Genomic DNA, 21,675 nt, shown 5'->3' on the forward strand with positions numbered 1-21,675 from the left:
CTCGTAGTGACCATGCCTTGCGTGTGCTCGAGGATCAAGTGAGCATCCCGCCGCACTCCAGCATTATTATTTCCGTCAGCACCGAAACACCCGCTCACGTAGAAGGCGTCATCGAGGGCGACCAACATCTTGGTTAAGCGAATTTGCGTCGCAAGCGGGATCGCTCGACTCCACGGAGGGAAAGCGGAAGTTATGATAACGAACTTCAGCCAATAGTTCAAGCACATCAACAACTGCGCGACAATCGCATACATCGAAGAAATTGTGGAAACCAGCAATGCCTTTGTCTTCTCGGATTCTGCCGCGTATGGCCCAATGAGCATAGTCTCCGAACCAGACTTCGACGTAAATGAGTGCCTATGACGACCTATGAGTAAGCAGCAACAGATCGGAAGTCTTCTCCGATGATACAAGGACTGCTTTTCGACGTCATCAAGGTTTCGACAAACACTACTTGCAAATCATCACATAATAACCGAAGAGTGCGCTCAACCTCTCCGCCAGAGCCCTTACCGAGTTTAGACGCGAGAAGTTGAAGCTATTAGGCAACAGGTCGACGAAGTGCTCCACGACGATATCATCCAGCCGTCGAAAAGCCCGTGGGCCTCTCCTGTAGTCCTGGTAAAGAAAAAGGACGGAACCCTACGCTTCTGCGTCGATTATCGTCGACTGAACAAGATCACGAAAAAGGATGTGTACCCCCTTCCACGGATAGACGACTCATTGGACCGGCTCTGCAACGCTAAATACTTCTCGTCGATGGACCTCAAGTCTGGCTACTGGCAAATAGAAGTCGACGAGAGAGATCGCGAAAAGACTGCCTTCATCATGCCAGAAGGCCTCTGCGAGTTCAAGGTCATGCCATTCGGACTGTGCTCGGCGCCTGCAACGTTCCAGCGCATCATGGACACGGTGTTAGCAGGATTGAAGTGGTAGACCTCTCTTGTTTACTTGGATGTCGTCGTCGTCTTCGCCGGAAATTTCGACGATCACCTTCGGCAGCTTGCGACAGTACTAGAGGCCATCAGATCATCACGGCTCACTCTAAAGCCAGAAAAATGCCGCTTCGCTTACGATGAGCCTCTGTTCCTAGGCCGCGTCATCAGCAAATTCGGAGTACGCCCCGACCCGCAGAAAACAGCTGCCACCGCAAAGCTCCAGCAGCCCATCGACAAGAAGGCAGTGCGTAGATTCTTTTGCATGTGTGCCTACTTCAGGGGCTTTGTCATGGACTTTTTCATGCATCGCTGAGACGCTAAGGCATCTAACCAAATCTGAGGCCTCGGTGCCGTCCTAGTCCAGATGAAAGACGGACATGAACGGGTGTTATGCTAGCCCGTCGCTGTCAAAAGTGCAAGGCAATTCTTCTACGACTGAAAAGGACTGCCTCGCCATCATTTCGGCTACATCAAAATGCCGCCATTACCTACATGGCAGGCCATTCAAAGTCGTGTGCGACGATCACTAATTGTGTTGGCTAGCTAACTTAAAGGAGCCTTCAGGACGGCAAGCGAGGTGAAGCCTCAGACTGCAAGAATAGGACGTCACTGTAATCTACAAGTCCGGACGAAAACACTCAGACGCAGACTGCCTATCACACGCCCCCATCGATCCCCCGCCGGAAGATGACGAGGATGACGACGCCTGCCTCGGAGTAATAAGCGCAGAAGACTTCAGTAAACAGCAACGAGCAGACCCGGAGCTAAAAGGCCTCGTCGAGTATTTTGAAGGGAACACCGACGTAGTACCTAGGGCATTTAGGCGCGGATTGTCTTCGTTCACATTACAAAACAACCTGCTCGTAATGAAGTACTTCTCACCAGTCCGCGCCAGCTATCTTCTTGTTATTCCGTCAGCGCTGAGTCCAGAAGCACTGTACGCCCTGCATGGCGATCCAACCGCTGGGCACCTCGCATTCTCCCGAAAGCTGTCGAGGATACAGAAAAGGGATTACTGGCCGTGTCTAACCGTCGACGTCGGCCGTTACGTCAAGACATGCCGAGACTGTCAGCGACGCAAGACACCACCCACAAGGCCAGCAGGATTACTACAGCCGATCAAACCTCCAGGCCGACCATTTGAACAGATCGGGATGGATTTGTTGGGACCGTTTCCGGCGTCAACATCTGGAAATAAGTGGATCGTTGCGGCGGCGGACTATCTCACCCGCTTCGCTGAAACTAAAGCTCTACCGAAAGGCAGCGCATAAGAAGTGGCGAATTTTTTTGTCGAGAACATCCCGCTGTGACATGGTGTTCCAGAAGTCATCATCACCGACAGATGAACAGCGTTTACAGCAGAGCTCACCCAAGCCATTCTGCAGTACAGCCGTACAAACCACAGGAGGACACCTGCCTACGAATGGTTTCACGAAGCGCCTGAACAAGACCCTCGCCGACATGCTGGCAATGTACGTAGATGTCGAGCACAACACGGCGGTGCATTTCGGACAGCACAAGATCATCCGACGTATTGGCGCACTGGACTATGAGGTCGTACCAAACGGCATTTCGCTATCACAGTGGCACCACTAACGACCTGAAATAGTCCACGTTGTGCAACTCAAGCCGTGCAACCAGCGTTAATGAACTTTCGGACTTCGCGTAACTGACTTTTTGACTTTGTTTCTTTTTTTGTTTTGTTACTCTTGTTTAATAAGCGTCCTTTTGTGTTTCGCGCTCTTATATTTGGAGCACCAGGACGATGTTTGCTTTAAGAGGGGGGTAATGACACGTGTACTTCTTTATCTTTATCGGGCGACCACTTCTAAGCGCCTAAGAAATGTTATCGCACAGCGCAGGACACACCCGCATGTAAAAGTTTCTGGAATGTTATCGATGGTTCCATCCGCTGTCTGTGTAATCTGATTGCATGTATGCGCGACGTGAATAGTGTACAGCATTGCGGAAGACACACGGGTCCCAGTGGTTACTCTGGAAAATACGACGCCTGATCAATGAAAGCCGACGCGCTTGACCCGCTGATCAGATTTTCGACGATCGCCGAGTGTGTTCGCCGCTATCGTTGTTCTTTGAGTATAGCTTGCTTTTGAGGGCACAAGTTTGCCCTATAAAAAGCCAGTTTCTATAATCGCAGTTTGGCTGCCTTCTTCACCTTCACCCCTACGTGACAATATTCTCCTTCGCAAATGCAGTTTGCCATGATAACCGCATCAGGTAAGCATCTCTTTTGCATTCTGGAATGCTTATCATATTTTCCTACGACGGGGATCGAAACAATCCTCATAATCTGGCTGCGAGGTTTGCGACGGACGAACAGCGTTCGTTGTTGACCCAAGCAAAGTCGTATTCCTTTTCTTTTGCCTTAAACTTCATTTTCCATAGGAGTTCCGTATATTGACCTGTAAGATTCTCTTTTAAAAACATCTTGGATTATTTGGTCTTCAGTCCATTCTTGTTGCTTAGCCCCTTATCCTTGGTTACACGACAGCAGACACGGACTAGCACAAGGGCCGTCCTGTCCATCGCGTCTTTTTCGCTCATTAGCGGAAGTCGATGCATGCCTCTACATGAGCCTGCAATGTCGAGCAATCTGAAGTTCATGCGCCAGGAGGTTCATTTTCTCTAGACGCTTCTCATTAGTGTGCGCAGGCAGCCGATCGATTTCCTTGTTTTGCAGTCTAATGTGCTGTTCCGGACTATTGATTTCCTGCCTCAATTTCTTTATTGCTTCTTCGTCAGCTTTTCCTTCAATTTTTCCAACGCATTTTTTTAGGCTATATATATCGGCACTTCGGGTTACTATCCGTTTGAGGACATTGTCGTGTTTGTCTGACAAAGCTTTCCCAAACGGTTCAATGCAGCAGTCATCAAGATAGCGTCTACATTGTGACCTATTGCCTTCATCTCTAATACCACAGTAAGCTTGATCTGCATGTCACAAATTATATGTCAGCGACAGTTTAATTGTATGTCAGTGGGCGCACAGCGCTCATGGCCAGGGACCATAAGGAAAACGGTGCTTAGAAGTGGCTTCGTTGTAAGCAGCTATTTGCTGACCTTCTAAATCTTCAGCCGTGGGGTATGCATACACCAACAATACCTCGGAAGAGCGATAAAACGCCGCCGCCGGGCCGAACGCGCTTAGAGTGCGCGTGTGGTTCCCGGCACTAAAGGGCACCGTAATGCTCAAGAAAGTCGGTATGGGTGAGTGTACAGAAGGAACCGCGCTAGTGCCCGTTTGCGTGCTTCCATCGTACTTTTCACGAGCGCATACGCTGGGAAGTGTTTGTAAGAACAACGTAGTCAGCTATACGAAACGGCATCATTACTTCTTTTTTTTATAGTGTTCGGTAACCACGATGCTGTTCATAAATGATTTACTCATTTTTCCGCTGCCCGAAATTGCGGTAAGTTGGTTCCAATTGTTCCACGAATGACAAGGGTGCAATCTGGCAATAAGGCTGCAAAAAACTTGGCCGAAATTCTGATACCAAAAAGAATAAACACACCAGCCACTATTTTATCACAACACAACTGTGAGCAAATCAGCCCAGCATATCATTCGATTTTTTCACAAACAAAGGATACAGAACGTTAACCATGTAGATTGTGAATTTCTGGCAAAATTTATTTGTATTATTAGCTTGCGTGGTCTCCCGTGTTGGTCTGACAGATGCTGGGAAAGTTGCAGCAAGGGTATGGCTTATATTTCGTGAAATGAGAGACCTGTTGTATAGTCCTGACTTTAGTAAAATTGCACAGCACTCTTATCAGTTAGCAGCGTACAAGGCAGGTGCTTTTGGCCAACACACCCGTTCATTCAATATGTTTTTCAACACTGCGTAGTATGAATCATAGGGGCACCTAATTAGGTTGAAGGGTGGTAATATAGGCGGAACAAAAACACATACCATATGTATACGAAAATGCAAAGGCACGTTCAGTAGTAATTACCAAACCAAATCTAAATTTTGTAAAGTTTTGTGTCAGGGAAAATCGATATTGGAGTGAAAAGGCAGAAGGCATTGTTAGGCGTAAATCACTGATGATTTTTAAAGCGCAGCTCTTAGGCCGCTGTTCCTGCCGCAAGGCTCGGACGAGCAGCAAGCAAGCGAATGAGCAGAGCGAAAGAAGAAAGCGATTGCGGAGCGCATCGGAGGATGAAGGACACGAGGAGGAAAATGGAGAGCAGGGTGTATCGAAATCATCCGGCGGAAAGCGGAGGAGGGTATAGTGAAATCGTGACAATAAAAGCATACTGCAGCGACGATGGCTACAAAATGGCGCCAGAGTTGATCGCGTCCTCTGGGAGGTCTGTCGGTGACGACTGCCGAGAATCGCGCCCACGCGTGACCCACGCGCTCGCTTTAGCGATCTCAAAATGAGCGAGACTGCCTCGCTTTTCCGCCATTTGTAACGTGCCTCACGAGACAAATAGTCCGCGTCAACCACTATATCGCCAAATGAAACCACGTTTACAGGTGCGCTGAAATTTCGGTGTTAGGAAGTATCGTATTCGTCGGTAAATGTCTTATTTTTTTCTCTATGAGATAGGAAGTGATAGATTACCACCTTTATTAGGTACCGAAGTAATATACTTATGCTTTGCTAAACTCCAGAGCTATTCTGTCATAAATTGTGCAAAGTATCACGATGCTTAGTTTGACCAATTAATTGGGCTTTGTCATGCAAACTGTTGGACCAATTGCACATTCAGTGTTTTAATAATTGGTGCCATCGCTCTATCTTGTGACGCGTTTGCCGTTAAAAATTCATGTCAATGTCCTTTACCGCATGCTACGCTCGATCCAGTTTAAGGAATGCAGCGCTATTTCGTGGCACGCTGATTGCCTGACATATGAAATAATCCACTTCACTAGAAGCGCTCGTGCCTTGGTATACTTTCAGTGCCGCTGAAAAAGACAGCATCGATTTAATTTCGTTATTTCATACAAACGATTTTGACGTTGCTTTCTCGCGTAAACCGTTATCGTGTATGGCCGATGGCGAGTATCGAGATGGTGATATCATATCTTTGGCACTTTTTTCAAACAAACAACCTGTGAAGTACAGCGTCAATTTGCTCCCTTGTCGTCAATCAGCAATATTCCTCTGCTTGTCCAACGCATATTAATATTGCACAATGAACCCAGAACAAGCAGAGCGTAATCTTGCAGTGCCATCGTAAACCAGCCGCTCCACCATGCATTTCTACCCAACCGTTACTGTACGAACTCAATTTCACAGCTCCGCTGAAAACATGGGCTCCATGGCCGCCGCGAGAACTAACGGTACTGTGATCGTGTCGCGCTACCTGCAGCGCTTCCGGTTGCGCGCTTTCTTTCCGGGGGTGGCGTGACATGTGGATGTTTTGTTGCGACGCATTTATTGTGTCCTGCATAGCTTTGTTTGGAGGTTTTGCATTCGTAGCTCGCGCTTATCTGCGGAGGTGTGAAGCCTGGCTTGTGTCAATCATACAATATGGCGACGTGCTTTGCTCCCGGTTGAAAAAACAGCTACAAGTCGTCCGCCAACCGCTACTTTGAAAGTGAAAGCATTCTTGGAGTACTACAAGTCTGTCAAGAGAAAACTGTAATGTCTTCTATGTGCATAAAAATGCGTAATTTTCGAAGATGTTTAATCGTTGCAGTAATATAAATGCAGGTGATTGGTAGCTTTATAAAGGATCAGTAATAATTAAAAAAAGAAAACTGCCAAGAGAGGTATACTTCGGTAAAACGAAATCCTGGGCGAATTGGCCACTTATTGTAGGTGTAACAGCAGCGCTAAAACTCGCACCAAGGAAAGGAACACTAACAGACGCTGATAGTGATCCGTCAATTGTGCTGTATAGTTCGGAGTGTGATATTCTCTCAGCAAGAAGATAAGATGTGATTTATGGGGTGTTGTGATGGTACGCTGTCTCTATGTCCGAACGTGGATGCGTGATGCAGCCTTTATGGTCACCTCCTTGTCATGAAATAAAATCAGTTGGGAGTGAGGAACGATCGTCCGCGTCTGTCAGTGTTCCTTTTTATTTGTGTGTGTTTTTGCGCGTTGCTGTTATGTCTGGTAAGAGAGAGTAGCCACAGCGATGCATAAACCTCCATATAAAATGCATGGGGAAGCTTATAATGAGGGTGGGCCAAAACAAATTTGAGGCTGGGCCAATTTGAAATTTGTAGGTGTGCAGACTGAAATTTGGCGGTGGGCCAACTAAAATTTAGAAGTGGTCCAACATGAAATATTCAAATCGGGTAACTTGAAATTTGCGGGTAGGTCACCAAGGAAATTGGAGGTGGGCCAACTTAAATTTTGGAGTGCGCCAAGCTGAAATTAGGGTCTGGCCCACAGAAATTGAGAGCTGGGCAAATTTGAACTTTGGAGGTGGGCTAATCGAGATTTGGGGTTGAGCTAACGTAAATTTGGGGTGCACAAGCGCCCAATACGACTGTAACTTTCTCCAAGTGAATGCATAGCTTATACAAGATGCAAGGGAGCTCTCCATTTTCAGATGGCGCGGTAAACAATACCTTTGAATGCTTTTCGTCCTGTCTGGTAGTTCCCTCATCCCTAATTAACTTTTCTACTTTTATGCCCCACCCACGTAACTGATTATGGAGTGCATACGAACACATTCACAAGTGATGTCTGCGCATCTTCTCATTATAGCACGACGTTAAAATTGAAGCGTACACGTCACCCTTAGGAATTGTACTACGCTTGCGAAGCTGTCAGTCATTGTTTCAACCAGCATCGTAACGTCAAACGCCGCCGAATATACTAGCTAGAAAAGAACTACTAGGAGTTTCTGGTTAACTGAACACGTTAAGAATGCAGTACTGTGGAGGAGGTTATATACCTGATTGCTTTTTTCGTAGGAGAACTCCACTACCAGGCAGGAGACGCCGATTGCACCCATGTCATCACTGATGAGCAGTATACAACAAAGGTCATTGCTGCAGTGGCGAACTTGAATATGAAGGTAAGCAGCTACGCGCACACGTTCCTTGCGGCATGCTGACTATCGCTGCAGGTAGTAAATAAACATTGCCGCTTTTAGAGCTTAAACGCCACCCACAAGTAACGGCCTTCTCACAGCCTCAGGTCTACACGCAGGTCTAGCGCTTCTATCTGCCACCCATTGTATAATATGTAGAAACTATGGCTCACCTTGTATTTGGCATGGGAAATAAATGTATTTTTTTAGAATAGCACCAATACCTACTGCAACAAATTTTTACATTGCTATTGTCATGAAGAAAGTACTAAGATATCTCAAACTACTTTACCAATCGTCTAGATTTGCCATACATATCTAGTAAGTAGCTATCCAAATAATAGCACAGTCAGCATTTACACTTGCACGAAGAATAAGCTCTCGGAATGATGGTACATCCTTTAGTTAAATAACTTAATTAATGCGGCTCTAAATGGCCAGATTATGTTTACAGAAGTGCTTTATTATGGCATTTAACGAATGTCAGTTTGTACCTGGCCGTTGACATTGAGGTAGGCTTGTAGCCCATCAGAGTCAGTTTTCAGTATGGATTTATCTTGATCCAAGAGTTATTAGTTTCAACGTAGTAGTGCCGATAAAATAGTAGACAACTGGTCAAGAACAGCATCTCGTTGATGAATTGGTTGTCAAACATGGGCAGGTCCAGTTTCGGAATGTGGACAGTGGGCAGTCCGACGCCCTGTACCGTGATGGATGAATTCAGTGTGGTTGAGGGACCCAGATTATAAAGGCTGCGTGTGCGTTGGTTTAGTTTAGTGAACGCGGTGACAGCTTGATCACTGAAGTTAACTGCTTGGTTAAATTCTATGTTCAGTTAGTTGTCCAGAAGCAGCTGTCGTAGGTCAGATTGCGTTTGCCTCGCGTCATTCACCTTTGAGGCACACGGAGAGTGCGCAGAGATGTATATATGTAGCCTCAGCATAGGCAAGTGTGATATCGCTTTAGGTTTTGCTAGTGGTGGACGTTCCGCCTTCCACTTGCACCCAATTGGCTCCATACCCCACTTTGCATGGCTGGAAAAGTCGCGTGTCGGAACATCTAACTAACCATTAACAGCGGATCAATGCTTTCGGTGGCGATGATGTGAACATTGTCATGGCTCGATTTCTGCCGTATTTCTAAACCGCTACAAAAAACTCGATGCCTACCCTAAAGAATAAGATCAACAAAACTCAGAAGTATCCAGCGCAGTCCGTGACTGTCTTGTTGAATACGGCTCGCAGCGTGTTTCATGTTTTTCATCATCAGAAACTTCATTTACCCACCGCGGTAGCATAACGGCTATGATAAGTTGCTAAGTACGAGGTCGCGGGATGGAATCAAGGCCGCGTTTCCATGGGTCCGAAATGCAAAAAACACCCGCGTCCCGTGCAATGGACACAAGTCGAAGTTTTGGCAAGTAAAACTCTAGAATTCAATTAAACTTCCTCTTTATTCGATGCGAATCCTATTGATGAAGTCTAGTTCCTCTCGAAATAAAAAAAAATCTATCTTGGTTCACTGCATTCTTCCGTCAGCCCTACCCCCTTGAAGTTTGTCTTCATAGCAGAATCAATGACGCTGTGTCATCGTGATTGTAATAAGGCAGTCATCCTTATCATCAGCTTATGTCTGGCCATGCACTGAGACAAAAGCAAGCATTAAGACACAATCACTGGCCATTTAACTTACTCCCCTGCAGAATTCATTCCTTTGCAGCTTTCTTTTTTACCCTAGCCTTGTTTGTAAATCAATGTCTATATGTGAATCTCTATTCTCTGGTCTGGATTCATGCTATTGATGATGGTAATATTAAGGATGACATATGTTTTTGGGTTTAGACTCTATTTCCACCTGGGAGGGTCTGTTCCAGATAAAGATGGTTGAACCAGAGATGTGGTATGAAATAAACGAACTACTCGTCCTTTTGACCGCAATTCTCAGATACGATATCAAACGGCGCTCTGTTTCTGAAGTGGTAATAGAGGTCGACCTGTTAATATAGAAACAGAGACCGACAGGAGAGAAAATTCAGGGAGGGTAACAAGATTCAGGTATTCTTTTCAACCCTGCAATAGAAAATGAGCGCAAGTTACAGAAAAAAGATAGCAAAGGGAAGAGAAAGTGTTAAAAAGACCTCATTCTTTAGAGTGCCTGCTTGGCACTCTAAGAGCATTTGTGCTAAATTTGTAAACAGCACAGTTTACGATTCTTTGAAAACGGGTCCTGCAGGTGATTATTGCAATCAGCTATATTATTCGGAACGCCTGTCGAATTACTTTGGCTACATATTTTGTTGCACTTTCACCTTTGTCAGTCATAAATCTCAGACTCCATATAAAACAGCTGCTTTGTATGAGTTTGTGTTATTATGCTTTTTGACGTAAATAAAATCAAACTGTAACTCCAAAATGCCATGCCTTAGACGATCAAGATTTGCTGTACTGTTGCTCGCAGTCCCCTTGACTTCCCTAGGTTAATTCTAGCAGTGAAATTAGTTAACTAGCTGTGTTTTATTAGGAAAATTTTCAAATCCTTGTTAAGAGGCACGAACGCATGCCAAAATTTGTAGTGCGTCCTTAAAGACGACCTTGAAATTTTGTTATCGTTATCTTTACCATAGTTTTTATAGCGAAGCGGTTATGGGCCACTGTGGCCACTGAATTGTAAGTATGTAGATAAAAAAAATTGCGAAGATAGTGCAGTGCCGCGCCTACCCGTAGCGAAGGTGACGCAGGCATTACGCGCTCCTCATACTTGGGCCAACCCCGAAGATAATGGAATTTTAGGCCGACCCACGGCTGTGGTGCAGTTCGCTATTCATCATCATCATCAGCCTGGTTACGCCCACTGGAGGGCAAAGGTCGCTCCCATACTTCTCCAACTACCCAGTCATGTACTAATTGTGGCCATGTCGTCCCTGCAAACTCCTTAAGCTCATCCGCCCATCTGAATTTCTGCCGCCGCCTGCTACGCTTCCCTTCCCCTGGAATCCAGTCCGTAACCCTTAATAACCATCGGTTATCTTCCCTCCTTATTGCATGTCCTGCCCATATGCCCATTTCTTTTTCCTAATTTCAACCAAGATGTTATTACCTGGCGTTTTTTCCCCTCACCCAATCTGCTTTTTCTTATCCCTTAACGCTACACCCATCATTCTTCTTTCCATAGCTCGTTGCGTCGTCCTCAATTTAAGTAGAACCATTTTCGTAAGCCTCCAGGTTTCTGCCCCGTACGTGAGTACTGGTAAGACACAGCTGCTATACACTTTTCTCTTGAGGGATAATGGCAACCTGCTCTTCATGATCGGGTTGCCTTTATCCCTCAAGAGAATGGCTAGAGGTCGCTATTAAGGGGCCCAAATACACATCTTCGCTGGTCATCTTTCTTCACAGAGTGGAAGGGCACTTAGTTATTTTACAGCGAATATGTATATGGCTAGGTTACTGTTCACTTTTGTTCACCGCGAACAAAAACTGTCGTGATCAATGGCCAATACCCCCGTAAGCATTAATGCTCCCGTAAGCAAGGAAAAAAATGCAGTGGCTCATAGCCACATACGGCAGAAGCTACGCGCACACAGCAAAGTGAAACGACCAGTGTTATGTTCTTCCTAATCAAGCCAGCAACATACAGAACAGAATGTATAAAACTGCTATCTTTAAGGGCTCATACCCCCGCAAGCAGGCAAAAAAAAATGTGATGATTAGTATCGCGATGCTCGCACACGTGCTCCGAGAGTGTAGAAACGCTCCATCCGACTCTATCTCGGACAAGTAGGAGGAGATCGTATATGAATCATAATACTCCAAGACCAGCGACGGGCTGTCCAATGAGGCACGCGCAGCTGCCACCAGGTATTCCCTGTAGGTCCCTGTGTAGGAGATGCCCACTGCGCGGTGACGCATGCCCCGTAACACCTTTAATAAAGTTTATCCAGTCCAATCCTAGTCCCGTGAGGTTCATGGCTACTCAGTTCGCGTGAATTAGCTCCGATGACACTACCCCTGCTTTCTTCGTACATACGAGGAAGCGTTGTACGCGTTCGGTATTGGAGACATTTTCCTTGCAATGCCACACCGATCAGGCCCAACTGACCCCGCAGCGGCGTACATGCATTGATTTTACGTTATCACAGAATGTGATTGCAGTTGCCAGTGAAATAATGACCACCGATCAAGGCGATAAATAAGCTCGTACCTTTGTTGAAAATGATATGTCACCTCCGTGTCGTGTACTCAACAGCTTCGCGGGTCAACCCTCTTTACACAGTTGAATGGCTCATATTTTTTTTTGCAATTCCGTACATATATGGGAATGTTCTGCATAATAAACGTTTTATATAAAATTATATGCATACTCTAGCTAAGAAATATATAGTACCCTACACGGGTGGTTCTCGCCGGCACGTGATTTATTTATTTATTTATACACTCTCAATGACATTGCTGCGTTAGGTTAGGCTGGGCCTCATTGGTGTGGCATCGCAAGGAATATGTCAGCAACACGGAACGCATAAATCGCTCCCTTTCGATACCGAAATATCCCCGTTGAAATCCCCTAAAACGAGAACAGGGATAGTGTCCTGGCAGCTAATTCACGCAAAGTGTTTCACTCGCAACTGCAGTCACATTTTTGATCCTGTCAAATTGATTCACGTACACCGCTGGGAACGCTCGCATTTTGGTACCGACAAGTCCACATTGGAATCGCCGACAACAACAACAGCGGTTGTCTCGTCGCAGCTAATTCACATGATGTGAGTCGCCGCGGACCTTACTTTACTAGGAGTCATTGCATTTTTTGTTTCTTTTCAGGAGTATGAGCCATTGCTGGCGGTCGCATGAGCCACTGATGATGACAGTATTCAACATGCTATTCTGCATGTTGTATGCGTGATTAGGAAGAATTGAAGCATTGTTAGTTCACTTTGCTGAGTGCTCCTAGCCTGCGACTTACGGAGCTGTGGGCTACTGCAGTTTTCGCTGGCTTACGGGAGCATGAATGCTTACAGGGGTTTGAGCTATTGATGATGATAATTTTTGTCCACGAAACACGAACCATATACAGCTTCGCTGTAACGAAATGCATGTTGTTTTCCCAGAAGTTTCATGGTGCTTTATAAGGGCCATAGGTACCAATCAAATAGCCTGGGCTATTATATCCGTGCTCAAAATGTGCTATATCGGCAAGCACTTAAGAATACCTGATTTGTATTTAGCCTTAAAGTGCTGCTTGTGGCGCATTTTCATTTTGAGGCTTACCTATGCTTGTATAATATTGGCACGTGTACTTATTTACGATATATTGGGGAGTGCATTTCCCCTCTAAGAACCTAAAGTGTGTGCTCAGGGCGAGACGCGTTTGCATGATTGGAACATACTGGAAAGTTACCGTCGATTCTGCCTGCTGTGTATTTTCTTGCCGAACCTAGTGTGAGCTGCATATCATATTGACCGCAAACTAAGGTGGGGACAGTGTAAGAGAACACGTAAACGACACGGACTGTATGCAGCAAACACCAACTTGGCCAAAATGAAGCTCTTCTGAACCTAGTGTTATAATACTGCATGCTGGAGAGAATTTACGCAGTAGGTTTTGGAAGGCACGCGGGCACCACCGATTACGCTGGAATCTTCGAAAAGACAAGTATAAAAGCAGCCATGCTTGTGTCGCAGATCGGACTTCTGGCGGTCGCCAACAGTTCTTTTCGCTATCGTTGCGCTTCCCTGTTACTTGTTTTTCTGGGCACAAGTTCGCCAAATTAAAAATTTTGGTGCTGCTCCGGCTTTCATAGTTTTTTCTACTGTGTTCTTTACCGTCACTACAACTTGAAGATATCTTAATTTCGTCCCTGGCTAGAAAATTCTGATTGCTGATCTAAAAGGTAAGTCATGTTTGTATCACTTTGGCGGAATCTGGCTTCCTTTCTCGTGAGGCACTGTTACCAATACACGCAGTAGCGTTATTCATTAGTGTAAATACAACTTCCCGTAGGTCTTCATACAAAAGATTGGCCTAATCTGACTCGTAATAGCCGCTAGAAAAGATATCGGGGCCCTGAATTATTCTTCTCTAACTGTCGCTCGTTTTGGTGCCTCACATACGCGAGACGTCGGCAGCTGATTCATCTCTTCTTGCAGGCCCTCTTCTGCATAGGTAGCGCAGCTGGCTTCGTGTCGGCTTCCCAGTTTTCGACGCTTGACGAGAAAGACTTCTACGAGTGCCCTATTGCAGACCCTCGGAAATCATTGTTAGCTGTATGCTACACGTCGGGATCCACAGGTCTGCCGAAGGGTGCTGAGATCACGCACTACAACTACGTGGCTTCCTTCCACTTGTTAAGGTGAGATGCGGAGCTGCATATACAGCTTAAAACAAAATAAATGAAAAAGAAATCGACTTATTTGTTTACATGTGAGGGCTAAAGACGAGCTATGTGTTTAGGTACCCTTCCTCGATGTTGCTCACTTCGTTTTCTTTGTGAAACAGAGTAGCATGCATCGGCATGGCTTGCTCACAAGTTATTGTAGTTGTGTTTTTTTAGAACAGTAAAAAAGAGGCAACGGCGTTGTACCGGTCTTTACGACTACAGGTTAATACAAGGAGGGCAAGTAGAGCGCTTGGAGGATTTTTATTCCGAAATTTTAAGCTCTAGGACATTATTACCTGCAATTATCTTGTTATTTCTTCACGTATTATTAAGGCAGGTTCTAGATTTACCATTTTGACACGTTGTAGGCGGAGCGCTGAAATGGCCTTCAGAGCGACCAGATTCATGAAACTGGTATTCCTTCGGCGTCTGCCTTTGCTTCTCCACTTAGCTGTCGCAGCACTAGTACAAGAAGGAGCGAATCTTCAAAGCTTAACATCGCGTCGATGGAGAACTGATGAATTCAGACAACACGGTCTATGTACACTTCTTTCTTTACCGCGTTACTGAACCGCCAATTTCATAGAGGGCATTTCACCAAGCCCGTTCCTCACAGTAAGAAACGCAAATGTACGCAGCGAGAAGACGACCAGCTCTGAATTGTTCACTCTCGCCTTGAGCAGTTCACATTATTTTTGTCTGTGAGCGTAGTCTATGAAAATAAATGTTTATACTCGTTTTAAAATATTTACCAGCTCGCTAAATTTTTCATGAAGAACTTGTTGTGCCCTATTCTCTAATATCCAAAATAAATTATTTCATTCATAACAGCTCCTTTGGTTTTTATTTTTTTTTTGGCTGCGAAAGCGCGCTAGATTTGAAACCAGCACCACGAGACAAGGCGCTATAGCATGCAGCGACATTTGTGCCCTTGGATATTGTACTAATTAGTGATTGTTTCTGCAGACCACTCAAATGCATAAATATATTTTAAGCCGATGAATGATATGTAAGACAGTGGTTTTGACTTCATGAGATATCTCTATTGTTGAAGCAGAAAAATAATTGGAGCATTGTATATGCCATAAATAACCCATTGAAACTCTCAAAGCTCGATGGGGGTTTTTAGTGTTGAGAAGCTGCCAACAGTGCGAGCGTATGTTGCCGGCGTATCTTGGTTTATTGGACCGACTGTTATGATCATCACGTATCAGTTGGCCTTATCACTTGGTCATTTTCTTAGGTGCCACGCATTCTCTATGCAGGCCTCGAAAATTTTTGAACTGCCGCAGCTATCGCAGTATATATATATATATATATATATATATATATATATATATATATATATATATACACACACACACTCGAATGAGGCGTTTGGAATCTGCCATTTTATGAAATAGACACTGTCGTAGGCAGGGAAACAACACAGGCAAGGAAGAGCGCCAAATCCTCGAGCTTCTCAACCGTCATCTTCGTGAATGAGGTAATAAGCAGCCTACAGCATAACATGACAGACAATCAGCCTTTTTAAGAATATGATGTTACGGGAAGGAAGAAGCGTTCGTCTATTTACAAGTGGCTTTTAATGGCTGAGCCAACAAGCGTAGAGCAGCGATACTGCTAAAACACTTCTTCGTCGTCGCTAAGACCACCGTCAGCGTCGTCTTCTTTTCACATTACCGACTGTGACATTACCCCCGTCAGAAAAAGCACCTGATTGGTGCGGCTCATCGGTCTGAGAAAGGTAAGGTTTGAGACGGCTGACGTGGATGATGTCAGAGAGAGGTGAAGGCACCGTAGCATTCAGCGGAGACACTTCATATGTGACAGGGGTCACCTGGCGAAGGATGCGGTAAGGACCATAGTATCGCGAGAGGAATTTCTCGGAAAGACCAACATGCCCAGTTGGATACCATACTAGCACAAGAGCACCTGGTTCGTAGTTCACGTCGTGATGGCGCTGGTCGTAACGGCACTTCTGGCGTGTCTGTGAAGCAGAAAGACGAATGCGGGCAATCCGGCGTGCTTGGGTCGCCGTGGCTATTACATCCCGAGTGTACTCAGTCGGCGAGTCGAGTGTGGTCGAAAGGAGAGTCTCGTAAGGCAAAGTCGGCTCACGGCCGAAGACGAGATAGAAGGGTGAATAGCCAGCTGTGTCGTGGCGCGAGGAATTGTAGGCGAACGTGACAAATGGTAGAGCAACGTCCCAGTCGCGATGATCGGAGGAAACAGACATTGCGAGCATGTCAGTTATTGTGCGGTTCAGGCGTTCGGTAAGACCGTTAGTTTGAGGATGGTAAGCGGTAGGAAGTTTGTTTTTAGTAGCACATGATCGAAGTAGGTCGTCTAGGACTTTGGCAAGAAAGTGTCTGCTGCGATCGGTGAGAAGTTGACGTGGTGCACCATGGTGCAAGATAACGTCGTGAAGCAAGAAATCAGCAACGTCTGTAGCGCAGCTGGTCGGTAGGGCTCTAGTAATGGCATAGCGAGTTGTATAGTCCGTAGCGACGGCAATCCACCTATTTCCGTCCTTGGATATAGGAAATGCTCCGAGGAGATCAACGCCAACGCGAAAAAAAGGGTCAGTCGGTATATCCAAAGGCTGCAGCAGTCCGGCAGGAGGCAGAGCTGGTCTTTCTCGGCGTTGACACGACTCACACGCGGCAACATAGCGCCGGACGGAGCGGTTGAGACGGGGCCAGAAGAACCGTCGCCGAATTCGGTCATAGGTCCATGTGACGCCAAGGTGCCCAGCGGTGGGAACGTCGTGCAGTTGCTGCAGTACCATCTGTTGCAGATGCGACGTAATGACGGTTAGGAGCTCAGGCCCGTCGGGGTGCATGTTGCGGCGATACAGGATGCCATTTTGTAGTACGAACATATGAAGGGATGGGTCAGATGGAGCAGAGAGCAGGCGTTCGATAATGGGGCGTAACGACTCATCGCGTCGTTGTTCAGCGCCAAGGTCTTGCAACGCTGAGAGCGAAAGAACGCAGATCGGGGCGACATCCACTAAACCGTCCGGTACATCGACGGGATGACGAGACAGGCAGTCGGCGTCCTGATGTAGACGACCCGACTTGTAGACCACAGTGTATGTGTATTCTTGCAGCCGTAGGGCCCAGCGACCGAGGCGTCCGGTGGGATCCTTGAGGGAGGAAAGCCAACAAAGGGCGTGGTGGTCGGTTGCAACTGTAAATGGTCGACCATATATGTAGGGTCGGAACTTGCCCACTGCCCAAATGAGGGTCAGGCACTCGCGCTCAGTAATCGAGTAATTGCGTTCGGCGGGAGAGAGGAGACGACTGGCGTAGGCGATAACGCGGTCGTGTCCACATTGGCGTTGAGCTAAAACTGCGCCGATGCCGTAGCCACTGGCGTCAGTGCGGATTTCTGTCGGAGCGGAGGGGTCAAAATGGGCGAGAGCAGGAGGTGTGGTAAGCAGCGTGATGAGCTGCGAGAAAGCAGACGCTTGTTCAGAGCCCCAACAGAAAGGAACGTCCTTCTTCAGGAGGTCAGTCAGGGGACGGGCAACATGGGCGAAATTTTCCACAAACCTGCGGAAGTAAGAGCAAAGGCCCATAAAGCTGCGAACATCTTTCGCACAAGTTGGTACGGGGAAATTCTGCACAGCATGAACTTTAGCGGGGTCGGGGTGAATTCCTGACGAATCGACGAGGTGCCCGAGCATGGTTATTTGGCGGTGACCGAAGTGGCACTTGTATGAGTTGAGCTGCAAGCCAGCGGTGCGAAAAACAGAAAGAACAGATGAAAGTCTTTCAAGATGAGTCGCAAAAGTTGAAGAGAATACGATAACGTCATCCAAGTAGCACAAACAGATGGACCATTTCAAACCACGCAAAAGCATGTCCAGCATCCGTTCGAAGGTCGCCGGGGCATTGCACAAGCCAAATGGCATTACTCGGAACTGATATAGGCCGTCTGGTGTGACGAATGCGGTCTTTTCACGGTCCATTTCATCCACGGCAATTTGCCAATATCCAGAGCGAAGGTCTATAGATGAAAAACATGTGGCACCATGGAGACAATCCAGAGCATCGTCAATGCGAGGAAGTGGATATACATCTTTTTTGGTGATCGTGTTTAGATGACGATAGTCAACGCAGAATCGCCAGCTGTTATCCTTCTTTTTGACGAGAACAACAGGGGACGCCCACGGACTGGAAGAGTGTTCAATAATCCCTTTGGCAAGCATCTTGTCAACCTCGCTCTGGATAACTTGTCGCTCAGAAGGCGACAGCCGGTATGGGCGTCTGCGAACAGGTGCTGCATCGCCGGTATTTATCCGATGCGTCACGACCGAGGTTTGACGCAAAGGGCGATCGTTCAGATCGAAAATGTCGGAGTAGGACTCGAGGAGGCAACGGAGCTGTGCGGCTTGTTGGGTTGAGAGGTCCGGTGCAATCATCTTTGTAAAGTCGTCGGTCGGGGCTGATGCAGAAGGCGCAGAATGAGCAGTGGTCGAAGACGGCGCAACAGATAGAGCAGAAATATGGCACGCGTGCGTTGGTGACAACGTGGCAAGAGACATGCCTCGAGGAACTACTTGCGGGCACTGTCCGAAATTTAGGATGGGAAGACATGTCTGATTCTCCACAACAGAAACGATGGTGTGTGGGAAGGAGACATTGTGAGAAAGCTGGACTGACGTCACGGGAGTCAGGACATAGTCTCCGTCAGGTACAGGTGGGCTGGCTAAAACAGGGATGAAGGTTGCTGCAAGAGATGGTAGGCGTATAAAATCCGCGGAACAAAGCTGAGCTGGAGCTTGAGCAGGAAGGTCAGTGGGAACAGGTAGGGATAGGTCAAGTTGCACAACACCGGCGGAACAGTCAATCAGAGCAGAATGGGCGGACAAAAAGTTTAGTCCGAGGATCACATTGTGAGGGCAACGTTCAAGCACACTAAACAAAACGGACGTGTGGCGACCGGCGACACTGACACGAGCAGTACACATTCCAAGCACAGCCGGAGTTCCACCATCGGCGACCTGGAGCAGTCGAGTCGGAGTAGGAGTAAGTACTTTTTTCAAGCGCGTTCGAAGCTGCTCACTCATGGTGGAAATTTGGGCTCCAGTGTCGATGAGTGCTGTAACGGGAAAACCATCCACGTCCACGTCCAGAAGGTTCCGATTAGTAGGCAGGGTCAGCACAGGAATTTCAGGCCGGTGTTCTAGAGCAGCGTCACCTCCAGGAGCTGCTCCAGTTAGTTTCCCGTCGGGGAGCGGCGACGGTAAGCTGGGGATGGAGAGCGACGCAGCTGAGGCGAACGGGAGCGGCGACTATGGGGTGATGGCGATCGGCTGGTCGCGGTCGCTCGAGCGTTGTCAGGTGCGTCTTCAACCTCGGTGGAGAGTGATGGCGGGCGAGGATTCAGTGGGGAGCGGCGGTAGGCGGGAAAGTTTGGTCGAGAGTGGGCTGGCCAGGAACTTCGACAGTGGCGAGAGATGTGGACCACACGTCCACAGTAAAAGCAGATGGGTCTATCGTCATGGGTGTGCCATTCGGCCGGGTTGCGATATCTCGGATATGGACCGTATTGGCTACGTGGAGCAGGGGCACAGGCAGCAGACGAAGCAAAGTCAGGATGGCTGGCGGAGCAGATGGATGGAAGACCTAGATTGGCAAGTTCTTGGCGAATGACCGACTGAATGAGGGAAACAAGCGGCCGGGAATCGTCAAAGCACTGCGTCACTGGCGTGTCAGGAAATGCTGCTTCGATTTCTGCCGAATGATACGTACGACGTTCTCGGAGGAGGTGGGCTCACGCGGTGGACAAATTTCTTCGCACGTCGATGAAGCTGCGGTATTAGGTAGACGCGTAAACTGTCCAACTATGCGGCGACTCTTGGCGTCTTCAAAGCGGCGACATTCGTTAATGTCTCGTTGACCGTTGTGATCTTCTTATAAACAAGCAGGTTAAACGCGTCGTCCGCGATGCCCTTTAAGACGTGGCTGACCTTGTCTGCTTCTGCCATATGGTTATCTACTTTGCGGCAAAGAGCGAGGACATCCTGGATATACGCCACGTAAGATTCAGTGGACATCTGTACACGGGTCCCAAGGTCCTTCTTTGCAGCACGTTGGCGGCCGACGGGTTTGCCGAACAAATCTCTTAGCTTCTGTTTACACTGCTCCCAACTAGTAATCTCTTCTTCATGTGTTTCAAACCAGACCCGTGCTGTTTTCATGAGGTAGAATATTACATTAGCCAGCATAAGCGTGTTATCCCACCTGTTGTGTGCGCTGACCCGTTCATAATTCTGTAACCAGTCATCGACGTCCACGTTGTCAATCCCGGAAAACATGCCAGGGTCGCGAGGCTGGGCCAGGATGACCGTCGGTGGCGACGACTGGGCCGCGGTTGAACTCTCTCCTTCGGATGACATGTCGGCCAGGTTACGTCCGCAGCGCAGCTCCGTCTTGCTCGAGTGATTACCCCGCACGTCCACCAATGATGTTACGGGAAGGAAGAAGCGTTCGTCTATTTACAAGTGGCTTTTAATGGCTGAGCCAACAAGCGTAGAGCAGCGATACTGCTAAAACACTTCTTCATCGTCGCTAAGACCACCGTCAGCGTCGTCTTCTTTTCACATTACCGACTGTGACAATATTCTTAAACCATCCCAAACATAAGCGACATCCTACGAAAATTCCACCCAATGTTGTCGAGCAACGAACGTCTGAAAAAGAGTTCACGGGATCCAGGGATCAATTGATTCTGAGTGTACACGAGCGAAGGACGCTCGGTTGGTCGGGAATTGGTAACGGCGCAAATTGACTGCAAGCCAAGATCCGCAATGCTTGGCGAATAACCGCCTAAACAAAGGGAGCCATAGAAGCGCAGATATCATTGACAGGTGGGAACAGAGCCGCCAGAGACATGGCTTCCTGCTCACGGCGCACAATCTTCGTCAGCTTCTTTGAAAGCTGCCTCTGCCGCGGAGGACAGTCCTGTCACTCCTGAAAAGAAGATGTTGCAGGCGCATTGAAAAAAAAAAACGTGCAAATGACTGCTAAATACAATAATTTTCACCTGCTCGACACGCTTGTACTCCGTCATCGTGTCATTAACCGAAGTACAGTACTTGCAAATGAGTAAATTGAAGGCGTCATTGACGATACCTTTTCAGACTCCGGCATTTCGGCGTTGGCCTGGCGGCTGAGCGACAGGATGTCTTGTATATAGGTGACGTAGTCGTCACTCGACATCTGAACTCATGCTGCCAAATCTTTCTTGGCGACGACCTTCGGGCCAGTGGTTTTTCTCAGAAAACTTGCAGCTTCTGCTTTCTGGTATCCCGTTTGCTCAGTTCT

The 21,675-nt window shown here is 47.3% G+C and overlaps 1 protein-coding gene across 2 annotated transcripts in view; it reads left to right on the forward strand.

Annotated features, from left to right (window-relative positions):
- Positions 1 to 21,675, forward strand: part of LOC135920025 (luciferin 4-monooxygenase-like) — a 125,262-nt gene that overhangs the window by 17,567 nt on the left and 86,020 nt on the right. Inside the window, exons 1-3 of one of the 2 annotated variants that reach the window (XM_070534798.1) lie at positions 3,114 to 3,176; positions 7,844 to 7,947; positions 14,106 to 14,308. In XM_070534798.1, coding sequence (XP_070390899.1) covers positions 3,149 to 3,176; positions 7,844 to 7,947; positions 14,106 to 14,308 — 335 coding nt within the window. In that variant the 5' untranslated portion in view covers positions 3,114 to 3,148. Of the gene's footprint in view, positions 1 to 3,113; positions 3,177 to 7,843; positions 7,948 to 14,105; positions 14,309 to 21,675 lie in introns of those variants that run through there. The other variant, XM_065454091.2, reaches the window with a different exon arrangement.

Source organism: Dermacentor albipictus, chromosome 3 (assembly GCF_038994185.2).
Source record: "Dermacentor albipictus isolate Rhodes 1998 colony chromosome 3, USDA_Dalb.pri_finalv2, whole genome shotgun sequence".
Taxonomy (NCBI): domain Eukaryota; kingdom Metazoa; phylum Arthropoda; class Arachnida; order Ixodida; family Ixodidae; genus Dermacentor; species Dermacentor albipictus.